Below are 13,990 nucleotides of genomic sequence, written 5' to 3' on the forward strand. Positions count from 1 at the left end.
GAAGCCATCCGGCCCAGGGGCTTTTCTCAGTTTGGATGAGCCAATTGCCTATTGGACCTCCTCTAGGGTTATGGGGTTCTCTAGCTCATCTCCTATGTCAGAAGGTAGTTGAGGGAGTTTGGATGAGATGATAGAGTCAGCAAGTTGGGCCTCTGAAGGGGATTGATCTGGCAGACTATATAAGGAAGAATAGAAGTCCCTAAACTCGCCTAAGATTTGTTTAGGTAATGTCACTTTTTTACCAGACGGGGATACAATTTGAGGTATATATGGTCTCTCACTGTCTTAGCGAATACTTTGCCACACTTAGCTCTCGATTCAAAGCATATCTTGAGGCATCTCTGTAATTCTGCCTTGGCTTTATATCTCAGCAGGTCTGTTACTTGTCGGCGGAGAGCCATGAGATCTCTCTCGAGCTCCAGAGGCCTTTCAGATCATGTAGCAGCATACGTCTACAAAGTAGAGGGAGGAAGGAGAAAGGAAGTCAAATGATCTTTTACACCACTCTGGAAACTAAGAAGGCAACGACAAGTTGCAATGGCGCACTGCACCAAACGTGCGCCGACCTAGTTGGGGCAACAGTTAGGCTCAGCCCTCGGAAGAGCCTCCCCAACCCACTCCAACTACCACAGTAGAAACAAAAACAGGCCAAACAAACAATACATTAAAACATAAATCCTTATAGCATAACTAAGTTCCCCGCTCCCCACCAGGTCGACCCCCTCCTCCCTCTGTGATAGCCCAAAAAGAAGGGAGTCCCCCACATGGGGAGGTAAGGGCCACCCAGTTCATCAACTTTTATCAGCCAATATAAAAGCAAAACATACAAGAGGGGCCGCTATAGAGCCCAGCTGAATTGCTAGGCATATATCAATCCCAGGGGGGCCTTACCGACTTGGCGAACATATTATCTAAAATTCCCAAGGGTTAGTTCTTCCGGTGTGTATCCAGCCCATGGAGCTTCAATGGCACAGGGAGAAAAAAATCTCTAGACCTCCCCGGGACAGACACTAGGTCCCCACCGGTTCCTCGTCATCTATAGAAAGGATCTCCATAGGGTCCAGCGAACCCCCCAACCCCTCCGCTCCAAGGGGGAGGGGGGAGACCCCCCCCTACAGGGAATTCGCAGCTCACCCTCCCCAGCATCCTGTAAAGCAGTCCAGTGGGTGAGGCTAATAAGCAAATCGCTGCTAGTTGAATAACTGTATGAAAATTCTGCGGGTCGCGAGGACGGAAATAAAAGAAAACACAGGTATAATGGCAAGACCTTAAGGTGCACAGATCTGTGTGTTGTGTGGAGAGCAGAGAGGAACGTGATACCCACAATAATAAGGGGGCGACAGAGCAGTCTGACCAGCGGAGACACTCCACAACCCATGATGCTCCCACCTTCCAAATCAGGAGAATTCGGCTGACTGTATCGCCATCATACGCTCCACCGGGGGGAGCCCCGTAGACCCGATAAACATGTCACATGAATTTCCCGGAGGGAAACCCCTCTAGTAAAGGTCCAGATTGCAGATCTCCCTCGGTAAGGGAGAAAAAAAGGTCCCCCTCTAGACCCATTATAGGCAGAGCGTCCCGACTCAACCCTGGTTACTTAAATAGTAAGTCCCCACAAGATCCGGCCAGCCCCGCCGTCCCCCCCCCACACCCCCGAAAAGAGTAAGGGGACCGAGGGGCACAACCTCACTCTTGCATGTAGCCTACAACTCCACTCCCCCGATCCCCTACCGCTTCCCGCAACATTGCCCCAACAGTGGGGCGAAGATGCATATATTCACATTTGTAAAGCTATGTAAATCTTTATCTAGTTTTTTCTTCTCGTCTTTTCATCAATTTTGGAGGGAAGTGCAGTTCTTGATAATGTCACTGTTGTGCCATATTTTCTCCACTTGATGATGACTGTCTTCACTGTGTTCCATGGTACAGTATATCTAATGCCTTGGAAATTCTTTTGTACCCTTCTCCTGACTGACAACTTTTAACAATGAGATCCCTCTGATTCTTTGAAAGCTCTCTGCGGACCGTGGCTTTTGCTGTAGGATGTGACTAAGAAAATGTCAGAAAAGATCTACTAGAACAGCTGAACTTTATTAGCTAACCACTTTAAGACTGGGCCTATTTTTCAGACTTGTTTACAAGTTAAAGACCGTGTTTTTTTTTTTTTTTTGTTTTTTTTTTTTTTTTTTTGCTAGAAAATTTACTTACAACCCCCAAACATTGTATATATTTTTTTCTAACACCCTAGAGAATAAAATGGCGGTTGTTGCAATACTTTCTGCCACATCGTATTTGCGCAGCGGTCTTACAAGGGCACGTTTTTTGGAAAAAATACACTTTTTTGAATTAAAAAATAAGACAACAGTAAAGTTAGCCCAATTTTATCTTATATTGTGAAAGATGATGTTACGCTGAGTAAATTAATACCCAACATGTCGTGCTTCAAAATTGCGCCCGCTCGTGGAATGGCGATAAACTTTTATCCTTAAGGCTGCATTCACACCTGAGCGTAGCGTTTTTGAGTGTTTCTTCCGGCGTTTTGTTGCACGTTTTTTTTCGGGCATATTTGCGCGTTTCCATGCAGCGTTGTCCGGCGTTTTTGAGCTTTGGCATTTTTTTTTATTAGCCAATAGGAAAAATGATCATCTGTTTCATCATTTGTTGCTATGTTGTTAGATTTTGTCATCTGCTTCCTGCTCCAAAAACGCCCAAATCTGCCCGATTCGCGCGACAAAAAAGGGTCCAGAACTTGTTTGAGCTTCAGCAGACTTGGAGTGGAGATGTGAACCATCTCCATAGAGAATAATTGATTTTTTTTTTTCCCCTCAAGCGTTTTGTAGCTTGAGGCTTCAAGCTACAAAACGCTCAGGTGTGAATGGGCTCTAAAAATCTCCATATGCGACGTTTAAAAAATTCTACAGGTTGCATGTTATGAGTTACAGAGGAGGTCTAGGGCTAGAATTATTGCTTTCGCGCTAACGATCACGGTGATATCTCACATATGTGGTTTGAACACTGTTTTCATATGCGGACACTACTCAAGTATGTGTTCGCTTCTGCGCGTGAGCTCGGCGGGACGGGGCACATTTAAAAAAAAAATTACTTTTTTTCCTTATTTATTTTACATTTTTGTTTTTGTTTTTTTTACACACTTCTTTTAAAAAAAAAAAAAATTGTGTCACTTTTATTCCTATTACAAGGAATGTAAAAAAAGAAGCATGACAGGACCTCTTAAATATGAGATCTGGGGTCAAAAAGAACTCAGATCTCATATTTACACTAATGCAATGCAATTAAAAAAAAAAAAAAGTCGTTTGAAAAAAAAAAAAAAAAAAAAAGTTTATTTTAAGAGCTGTGGGAGGAAGTGACGTTTTAACATCGCTTCCACCCTGCAATTTTATGGAGCCGAGTGGTACCATCTTCCCCTCACTCAGCTCCATACCTAACACTGAAGAGGACACGATTGCCTCTGCTAGCTGCTGCCATACCAACGATATTCCACTTCAAAGTACCGCCGTATAATGATGGCGGGAGGTCCGGAAGTGGTTAATCAGAGGCACTTTAAATAATGGCAGTTTGTCTTTCAATTTAATTGTACAGGTTATACACATGACTTTTAAGGTACCACACCATATATAAAAGGCATCGTAACATTTTATTACATCATAGAAAAGTTAAAAACGGCAATTATTGCACATACTGTTAATACACCCAAATGTAGTGTTGTACATGGTTCGTACATAAGATAACAGTATGTGCAACAATTTGTTTTTTTAAACTTTTCTATGATGTAATAACAATTTTTATGATTTATTTTATATTTGATGTGGTACCTTTTGAAAGTCCTGTGTAGTCTATTTTATAGGGAATTTGTTTGCATTGTATAACATAATATGGGGAGTGAAAGACGAAAATCAGCGCAGTCACTAGTAATGCAAAATACCATAAACTATCTTAGAAATATAAACCTAATGTCTATAAATCGCAAGCAAATCAACATACTCACAAATCTGTGAATCCTTAGTTGCTGCCCAGCACCGTTAGGCATTTTCACTCCACCCCTATAAGATGTGATAAAAATAATGATGTAGCACAATTAAAACAGTCTCTTAAATAAATGAGTCCCAAATAATGAAACAAAAAGTCTCCAACATATCCCCCTATGTGTCACATGCATAATACCCAGTGAACCATATGCACTCACCTCCTGCACTGGACCTTAGTCAATAGTCATGGTCAAGCATACTTTTGCCTCTCTAGGGATATACTCCAACTGGATCCTGGCTCCCAGTAACAATCACAGGCCCCGACACATGGACTGGAGCTTCTGTTCAACCTTTTCCCCTCCATGTGATATGTACTCCTGCAAAAGGAATAAAACCAATGGTGCTCTTCATATGTTTTCAAATAATTTAATAAAATCTCAAAACGGGACACTCAAACAAATGCACTCTGTGCCATGTTTTGCGCAAAGTATAAAAGGAAGCTGAATTCTCACCGCAGGGCCTCCACACCACCCGGTGGCCTGAGGAAGCCTTTGGAGGTTTAATGAGTATAGGAACGGAGTCAAGTCGGCACATTTGATGCCACCAGCAGGCGGTGTGGAGAGTGAGAATGCAGTTTACTTTACTTTATACTATGTGCAGAACATGATACTGAGAGTGCATTTATTTGTGAGTGTCCCTTTTTATAGATTTTATTAAATTTGTTTTTTGTATTATTTAGATTTTTTTTTTTTTTCTGATGAGATTCCTTTAAAGAACCTTTGAGAATAAAGGGGTGCAAAGGCTGCAGATTTTTAGCACAACATGCTGACTGGTCAAATGGTTACATTAGCCACTTAGCCATCAGCTTGCTAAAGGAACCTGCATCAAAATGTTGTGAAAAGTAGTATGTACCTGAAAGTGATATAGATAGATATTATGTTTTTTTTTTTTTTTTTTTTTTTTTTATCAACAAAACTAATTTTCAGTACACATTGATATCAGATAAAGACTTGTTGGTATGAACTGGCTAATTATCGTAGTGTAATTTATTTATTTTCTGTAAAATGACCTTCCAAATCCTCAAAGTGTACATACTACTGTTTAAAAAACTAAATCGGCAGGAGAGAAGCTAGAAGCCCCCAGCAGCCACTTTTATCTCTGTAGGCAGACAATGGCAGTTAAAAAAATAAACTCTCCTGCCCATCTCTTGGTGAATGCATGGCTGTGAGCATTCTGCTGATATCCATATATGTGAGCCCTGCCAGTTTAGGCCATATTGATCAACAATGATCTCAAGTCTGTAGAGATGCATAGCTAATAAATTCATACAGTGCGGTGGTACAACCCCAGACTGACAGAATGACACAACTTTTAGGAGTTGTCAACAGCCTGGGTTCAGAGAAGGTGAGTTGAATGACTTTGAATCTAGACGTCATTCAACTTGGAAGATGGCCTCTGATCCACGGAGCAGTGTTTCTGCAGGGGGAGGTGAGTATTGCAAAGTGGCTTTTTTTTTTATTTTTCTTCTATGCTGGATACCTATTTACTTTTTTTTTTTTTTTTTTTTTTTTTTTAATTCTAGAGTTGGGCTTTCAAATGTAGCTAAAAGCAAAGGTGCTGATGTATTTTCCCTGCTGCTTCTTTTTTTTTTCTAGCTAATTTTCCGGTCATGTTCTTTAACAGCCAATCATGTTTTTAGCTTTCATACTCCTAAGCACTGTGGAACAAGCCCTGAAATCAGATTATATTTTACAATGTCTACTTTTCATAAATTTAATTTTTCTCTTGGAATCCTTATGTTTTGTTTGCTAATGTGTTTGTTTTCAGATGTATAATGCCATAATAGGTATAGTGTATATGGTTTAAACAGCTGTGAATGAGTTAAAGCTCCCCTTATGGTATAATAAACGGACACCGCAATATGAAGTTTTCCTCCTCTTTACGCACAGTGAGTGTCCCTGGGGGTTTGCTGACATAGTTTTGCCAAGAGAGGTTGAGTCAAGCTGTTTGTGTGTTCAGCTCTCTCCCAGCACCTGTCTGGACATCTGCCTTCTTCATGAGCCTGGCCTATATGGGTGGAAGTATATGCCTCATTTATTTAGAAGCGCTGTATTTTTCCATTTGTGCATTGTTGCTGCAGATTCATATTTTTTAGTAAATGGATTCCAGCTATCTTGGTGGTTTATTAGAATACGTTTAGCTAAATGTCCTAGGGCATTTTCCTCCCTTGGGTTTATGCCTGAGTTTGCAGTTCCTGCAGTGCATCAGCAATAAATTAATTATTCTGTTACCAGCTCTTGTATCGCTAAACTCAACAGAACTTCCATTGTCTGTCAGATTAGAGGAACCTCGTGTTGTCTGGCCTGAAATACAGAGAACAAGTTGGCTTGGCTCATTATTTTCTTTTAAGGTATCAATTTTGGTGTTCATTAATAGCATGGTCATTAATTATCCAGGACTGGTCAGTTGTGGTATTTAAATTTTGGATACTGTATTTGGCAGCTTTACATGTCTCAGTGTTGGCAGATGTGTGTTTTTAAAAGCAGCATTGCTTAACCACTTGAAGACAGGGCATTTTCTGGCACTTTTCGTTTCCATGTAGAAAACCTGTGTGGTGTTTTTGTTTTGATTTTTTGCTAAAAAATGAGTTAGAACCCCTAAACGTTAAACAGCAGAGGCCTTAAAGAATACATTGGTGGGTTTTGTATTTTTTTTTAAATGTCACACATTATTTGCGCAGTGGTTTTTCAAATACAGTTTTTAGGAGAAAAATACACTTTTTAAAATGTTTATGCAAAAAAAAAAAAAAAAAAACAGTACAGAACCCAATTTTTTTGTAAAGTGTAAAAGATGCCACGCCAAGTAAATAGATACCAAACATATCACACTTTAAAATTGCGCCAGCCGCACAACGGCAACACTTAACGAAAATTTTACTATCCATAGGCGACGCTTTAAAAGCCTTTACAGGTTACCACTTTAGTTGTACAGAGGAGGTCTAGTGCTAGAATCCATGATCCGACGTTCGTGGCGATACCTCACATGTGTGGGAAGATCGAGGTGTGCGTGCGTGAGCGACGCATGCATTTTCCTATTTTTTTTTATACCGTTGCTTCAAAGAATAGAATGCTTGAAGTTAAACCTTGAGCCTTTAAAACCACTTTGAACCCAAAAACATAAATGTAATCTTTGGCAATTTACTAATCCTAAACTGTGGTGGCTTGCATTACTTTTCTAACAAAAAATGATACAGAGCGTTTTCAAAAGATCCGTCAGATTTACCACTCAAAGGCTCCATGCACACTGGGCTTAAAAAAAACATGTTTTCTCTGGAGTAAAAAACGCTCATATAGAGCATTTTTTTGTACAAAGTTTAGACGAGTTTAGGAGAGTTTTACGTTTTTTTTCTCTGCCTCCAAGCTCCAATCAGAAACGCGAACCAGAAGGGTTTTTTTTTCTGCCTCTTAACGGTAAACTCAAAATATGCCTCTTAATGTCCTAATGTTCATGGACACGTAGGATATCATTGAGCTGCTTCTACAGGCAGAACACTAAACTCCTGAAGAAGCAACGTTTTTTAAGCCAGTGTGCATGGAGCCAAAACGTAGGCACAATGAAAAGTGTACAGGGGCTGGTTTTATAAAGTGTAATACTCCTTTAGAGCAGCAAAGTGGGAAAATGTAGGCTTGTGATTGTGATCTTAAAATAGTTGGCTGGGATGTTCTATCCCATGTATGTATGTTTGTTTGATAATCTGTATTATTGATTCTATTGTAACTGCTTGCTAAAGTTTAACTACATTGATTTACCACTGTGCAAAAAAAAAGCCACTTATGTTTGTGTGAGGCTTGCCTCGACTGCTGCATGTGGCAACCATCAGTGGTTGAAATTTGGGGTATTTGGTTATATTGATGAATAATTATTACATTAAAAGCTACACATGTTTTTGTTCAGAGCCAGTGGACTGGCTCTTTACAGAATGACTTCAAAGATATATTTTAAATAGAAGTACACTTTGCACATGCAGGGTTTTTTTTTTTTTTTTTTGCTTTATTAAAATGTCTGCCTGTATATCTGGCTTTGTTCCTGTCTACCTAGGTCTCCATGATAAATTGTCATCAGCTTCTTCTGGAAACCAGATTACTCCTAATGTTTTCAGTCCTTTCATTTACACGTTCTTTTACCCTTCGACCCCTTTCACACTGGGGCGGTTTGCAGGCGGTATTGCGCTAAAAATACCGCCTGCAAACCGCCCCTAAACAGCCTCCGCTGTTTGTTCAGTGTGAAAGCCCGAGGGCTTTCACACTGAAGCGGTGCGCAGGCAGGGCGGTGAAAAAAGTCCTGCAAACCGCTTTTTTGGAGCGGTGAAGGAGCGGTGTATTCACCGCTCCTAAACCGCTCCTGCCCATTGAAATCAATGGGACAGCGCGGATATAACGCGGCTATAGCCACACTGTACGAGGGATTTTAACCCTTTTTCGGCCGCCAGCGGGGGTTAAAACCGCACCGCTAGTGGCCGAATACAGCTACAAGAACGACGGTACAGCAGCGCTAAAAATAGCGCTGTTGTACCGCCGACGCCCCCACCGACCCAGTGTGAAAGGGGCCTTCTTTTTTTTTAATAGACAAGTTGCAAAAATTATGTTTATTTTATCTGTATTGTAGTTCTTTGTGTTGGATTTGACAATAATTGTATCCTATTTGGTCTTTTTTTGCAGGAACTGGCAATACAGTCGTAATAATGGTTGGCTATCCTAAAGGCATGGATATTATGGAAGTTCTAAGAAGACAAATCCCAGTGAAGATGATGATTACTGTAGGCACTCGCCATGTCCAGGAATTTATTAGCGGTCAGTCGGTAGTGTTTGTAGCTATTGCCTTCATCACCATGATGATTATATCCTTGGCCTGGCTCATTTTCTACTATATACAGCGTTTTTTGTATACAGGAGCTCAGTATGGAAATCAGGTGACTATGACTACTGATTTAACTTGTGTGTGTCTGTTGATGGTACATGAGAAAGGTGCTATGTTACTGACGGATTACATCACATTAGGGAGAGAATCATTGTGTAAGGCAGGGAGTATGGGAATGTGGTAGAAAATAGGGTTGGCAAGAGCAGTAGGTATGCGATTGGAGCAAGTGCTACTTTTAAATAAAATGTGGTAGTAAAATGAATACACTAGAATTGCTGATAAAGAGTAGAAAAGACAGGGGAGGGGTGCATCATTGGAATCATGTAAGACTAGTTCTGAATAAACATATCCGAACATGGAGTCCCATAACTAACTGACTGTGCTTGAGTTTTAATGCTGCAAAGTGAAACATTAACAATAGAGGTCGACCGATATGGGTTTTTCTCTGACCGATGCCGATATTTAGAAATTGCGGTGGGCGATGGCCGATTTTTTTTTTTTTTTTTTTTTTTTTTTTTTTAGACCTCTTTCACAATGGGGCGTTTTTCAGGCGCTTTTGGGCTAAAAATAGCGCCTGTAAAGTGCCTGCAAAACGGCTCCCCTGCAGTCTCAGTGTGAAAGCCCAAGTACTGAGGCGATGCGCTGGCAGGATGTTAAAAAAAAAAAAAAAGTCCTGCAAGCAGCATCTTTGGAGCTGTGTATACCACTCCTCCACCACTCCTGCCCATTAAAATGAATGGGCACTGCTACCGAAGCGCCTGCAAAGCGCTTCGGCAGCGGCGCTACACAGGCGCATTTAACCCCTTCATCGGCCGCTAGCTGGGTTATAAGCGTCCCGCTAGCGGCTGAATAGCGCCGCTAAAACTAGCAGCGTTTTACCGTCAACGCCCGCCTGCTTCTGTGTGAAAGCAGCCTTAAGTATTAAGTGATACAGAAAATGTCTTACATTTATACATTTTTTTTAAACAAAACAAACCTCCAATCAGTTCACCTGTATGCATAATTTAGATTAAAAAACTATATCTTAAATATTAAATACACAAAAACAGGTAATTTAAAACTTTTGGACGAAAAAAATGGGCTAACTTTTATTGTTTCGTTTTTTTTAAAATTCATTAAAGTGTATTTTTCCCCAAAAATTGCGTTTGCAAGACCACTGCGCAAATACCGTGTGGCATAAAATATTGCAACAACCGCCGTTTTTATTCTCTAGGGTCTCTGCTAAAAATATATATATATATATATATATATATATATATATATATATATATATATATATATATATATATATATATATATATATATATATATACACACTGTTTGGGGGTTCTAAGTGATTTTCTAGCAGAAAATACAGGATTTTTACTTGTAAGCAACAAGTGTCAGAAAAGATTTAGTCTTGAATGGTTAAACTGAAAACTCCTACACAGAGTTCAGTCCATTGATAAGTATAAACATTGTATCTCTTTTGCTTTTTTTTCTCAGACTTGGCAGGCTGCCCACAGGAAGACTTCAGGCAACTTGCATCTTCTATTACAGAAGTCAATTTGCAAGTCTTGCTGAAATTTTAGGCCCCTTTCACACGTTCGGACAGTATGTCCGTATTTCAACGGAGCAATCCCCACTTAGCAAGCGGATGTTCACGGGGCGGATTATCACAGAGCCGTCCCGTGTGAAAGGACCCTTAAATCAGCCTTTTTTATCAGCACAATCAATTGATTAATTAAAAAATGCCAAAAATCGGCCGATATATCTGTCGACCTCTAGTTAACAACCAAGAATGAGATTCTTAATATATGTAAGATTTCAACTATAAACACTTTAACTAGGACATAGTGGTACTAGTGGTTAAAGTAAAAAATGTGTAGAATCAGATCTACATTGCACATAAAATGGTTTCATACAAATAATAAATGAACAAATGGAAGAGAAGATATGCTGTAACAATATGGTAGTAAGCACGTATACCCTAGCAAGGGAACCTTGAATATATACATATATGTTTGCTACTGTCTAGTGAGAGCATTAATATTGACTGTTGAGCTGCTCTTCTTATCAGATGGGGTGGGTGGGCAGGGCCAATTAAAATCTCACATTTGCTGCAAATAGAATATGCAAGACAGGGCTCATTAGAGTAAAAGATTAGAGACCAAGCTTAGTAAATAATGAATTTGCTTTAATCCACTTATGTGCTAGGAAAACTCTAGAGTTTACCTATTTCCTTGCATTAATGTAATGGGGCGTACACACAGTCGGACTTTTCGGCTACAAAAGTCCGACGGACAATCCGATCATGTGTGGGCTTCCCCGGATTTTCAGCTGACTTTTTCAGTCACAAATCTGACGGACTTTAGATTTGGAAACTGCTTCAAATCTTTACGTCGTAACTCTGCCGGACCCAGAAATCTGCTCGTCTGTATGCTAGTCCGACGGACAAAAACCCACGCTAGGGCAGCTATTGGCTACTGGCTATCAACTTCCTTATTTTAGTCCCGTTGTACGTCATCACGTACGAATCCGTCGAACTTTTGTGTGATCGTATGTAGGCAAGTCCGTTCGTTAGAAAGTCCGCCAAAAGTCTGTTGAAAGTTTGTCGGACGGGCTGTCGGACTTTTGTAGCCGAAAAGTCCAACCGTGGGTACGCCCCATTAGAAACAAGCCTTCACTCAATCCAGCAATCTACCCTTCTGCAGCGACTCTCTCTCTCTCCATTCCTGGTCTTATACGTTTTTGCTGAGGCAGCGGGAGCCATCGTCTCCCGCTGCTGTCGAACAATGCCGATGATGAGGGAGCTGGGCTGAGCCCCATTGTCTGTAGATGCAGACAACCAGGCTTAGGAGCGAGCCTGCATGAGTGCCCCATAGGAAGCGCCTTCCTATAGGGGCACTCGCAAAGAGGAGGCAGAAGCACCAGTGGGGGACCCAAGAAGAAGAGGTTTGGGGTCGCTCCATCGCACAGAGGTGGCAAGTATAAACCTGTGTTTTTTGGTTTTTTTTTGTTTTTTTTTTTTTTCTTCTTTAAATTTGCGTTTACAACCACTTTTAACATTTAAAAGAGATTCTATTAGGATACTTAAGAGTAAGACTGTTCAAAGGATTAGAAGTCCATTGTGTCTTAAATAGTTGTCCGGCTGTATTGAAAATGAAACATTTTGATTTGCCTGATCCTCTAAGAAATATTCAAGTTATGAATTTTTTAAAGCAGCTGGGATTTATTGACTCTATGATGCTATGTATATCCCTGTGATTTTTACCAAAGCATATTCATGAAAAGTATGAATTCACAGAATCAGACAGTTCACACATCTGCAATCTTTATCTGTTGAAAAGCCTCAGAAGTATTATATTGGGTCTCGACAGCTCTAAAAGTTTCTCTTGCCTGCAAGAAAAGACAACATATACTCGCCTCTGGAGCAGCCTGTTTCTCCTACCTCTCCTCTATTCCAGTGCTGCAGACTTGGAAAGTCTCTTTAGCATGTGACTTTCAGATGCATGTGTCCCTCTCTGTGCGCCGGTTCCTTCCTCTGACCCCCTACATCATTGCTGAGCCTTGTATGGGCAGGCAGAAAGAATCAGTTTGGGGTGGGGGACATGGGCATCCAAAACTCCTGGTCCAGGTGAATGTCTTAACAGGGCTGCAGAATGGAAGAGAGGTGGGCGAAAGGAAGATGCCAGAGGGGCAAGTAAATCCGGTCTTTTCTTGCAGGGGAGTAAAACTTGTAAGACTGTAGAGACCAGGGTCTCTTAATGAAATAACCTCATACGGCAATCATTCTCCATCATATTATCCAAAATTGCTAAAATAGCATAACATTATTAAAAACTTGTTTTCTTAGCATCAAGGAGTGCTGTCTATATTTCTGAAGGTTGTCTTTTCGGTGTTAAATATTGATCCTTTTTTTTCTCCTCTGCTTTTCAAGAGCAACCGCAAAGAAACCAAAAAAGCAATTAGCCAGCTACAGCTACACAGGGTGAAAAGAGGAGAAAAGGTAAATGGATTTTTTACTATACTTATCAAGTGATATTAAAGCGGTTTTCTCTGATGAATAACTTGGCCTGTATTTGCCCTCTAAGATGCTTGATTTTTATTCTCCGGACCAAGAAATTCAGTATGCAAGATAAAACATCTTTTTACATGATCAACTTTGTACTCCATTTGAGGCATTTGTCTACAGGATGGTTATCTTCCTGCTAACATTGCCTGCTTTAATTTGTCGAATATAGTATACAGTGAGGGAAAAATGGATTTGAACCCCCACTGATTTTGTACGTTTGCCCACTGACAAAGAAATGATCAGTCTATAATTTTAATGGTTGGTTTATTTTAACAGTGAGAGACAAACACAACAAAAAAATCCAGAGAACGCATTTCAAAAAAGTTATAAATTTATTTGCAATTTAATAAGTGAAATAAGTATTTGACCCCTCGCAAAATGTGACTTGGTACTTGGTGGCAAAACCCTTGTTGGCAATCACAGAGGTCAGACATTTCTTGTAGGTGGCCACCAGATTTGCACACATCTCAGGAGGGATTTTGTCCCACTCGTCTTTGCAGATTCTCTGCAAGTCATTACGATTTCAAGGTTGATGTTTGGTAACTCGAACCTTCAGCTCCCTCCATGTATTTTCTATGGGATTAATGTCTGCAAACTGGCTAGGCCACTTCAGGACCTTAATGTGTTTCTTCTTGAACCACTCCTTTGTTGCCTTGGCCATGTGTTTTGGGTCATTGTCATGCTGGAATACCCAACCACGGCCCATTTTCAATGCCCTGACTGAGGGAAGGAGGTTCTCGCCCAAGATTTGACAGTATATGGCCCCATCCATCGTCCCTTTGTTGCGGTGAAGTTGTCCTACCCTCTTGGCAGAAAAACACCCCCAAAGCATAATGTTTCCACCTCCATATTTGAAGGTGGGGATGGTGTTCTTGGGGTCATAGGCAACATTCCTCTCCCTCCTCCTCCAAACACGGCGAGTTGGGTTGATGCCAAAGAGCTTGACTTTGGTCTCATCTGACAACAACATTTTCACCCAGTTCTCTTCTGAATCATTCAGATGTTCATTAGCAAACTTCAGATGGGCCTG

The 13,990-nt window shown here is 40.7% G+C and overlaps 1 protein-coding gene across 1 annotated transcript in view; it reads left to right on the plus strand.

Annotated features, from left to right (window-relative positions):
- RNF149 (ring finger protein 149) overlaps positions 1-13,990 on the plus strand; it is an 82,900-nt gene that overhangs the window by 38,827 nt on the left and 30,083 nt on the right. Inside the window, exons 2-3 of the mRNA XM_073614776.1 lie at positions 8,708-8,958; positions 12,826-12,894. Coding sequence (XP_073470877.1) covers positions 8,708-8,958; positions 12,826-12,894 — 320 coding nt within the window. The remainder of the gene's footprint in view (positions 1-8,707; positions 8,959-12,825; positions 12,895-13,990) is intronic.

Source organism: Aquarana catesbeiana, linkage group LG02 (assembly GCF_042186555.1).
Source record: "Aquarana catesbeiana isolate 2022-GZ linkage group LG02, ASM4218655v1, whole genome shotgun sequence".
Lineage (NCBI taxonomy): Eukaryota > Metazoa > Chordata > Amphibia > Anura > Ranidae > Aquarana > Aquarana catesbeiana.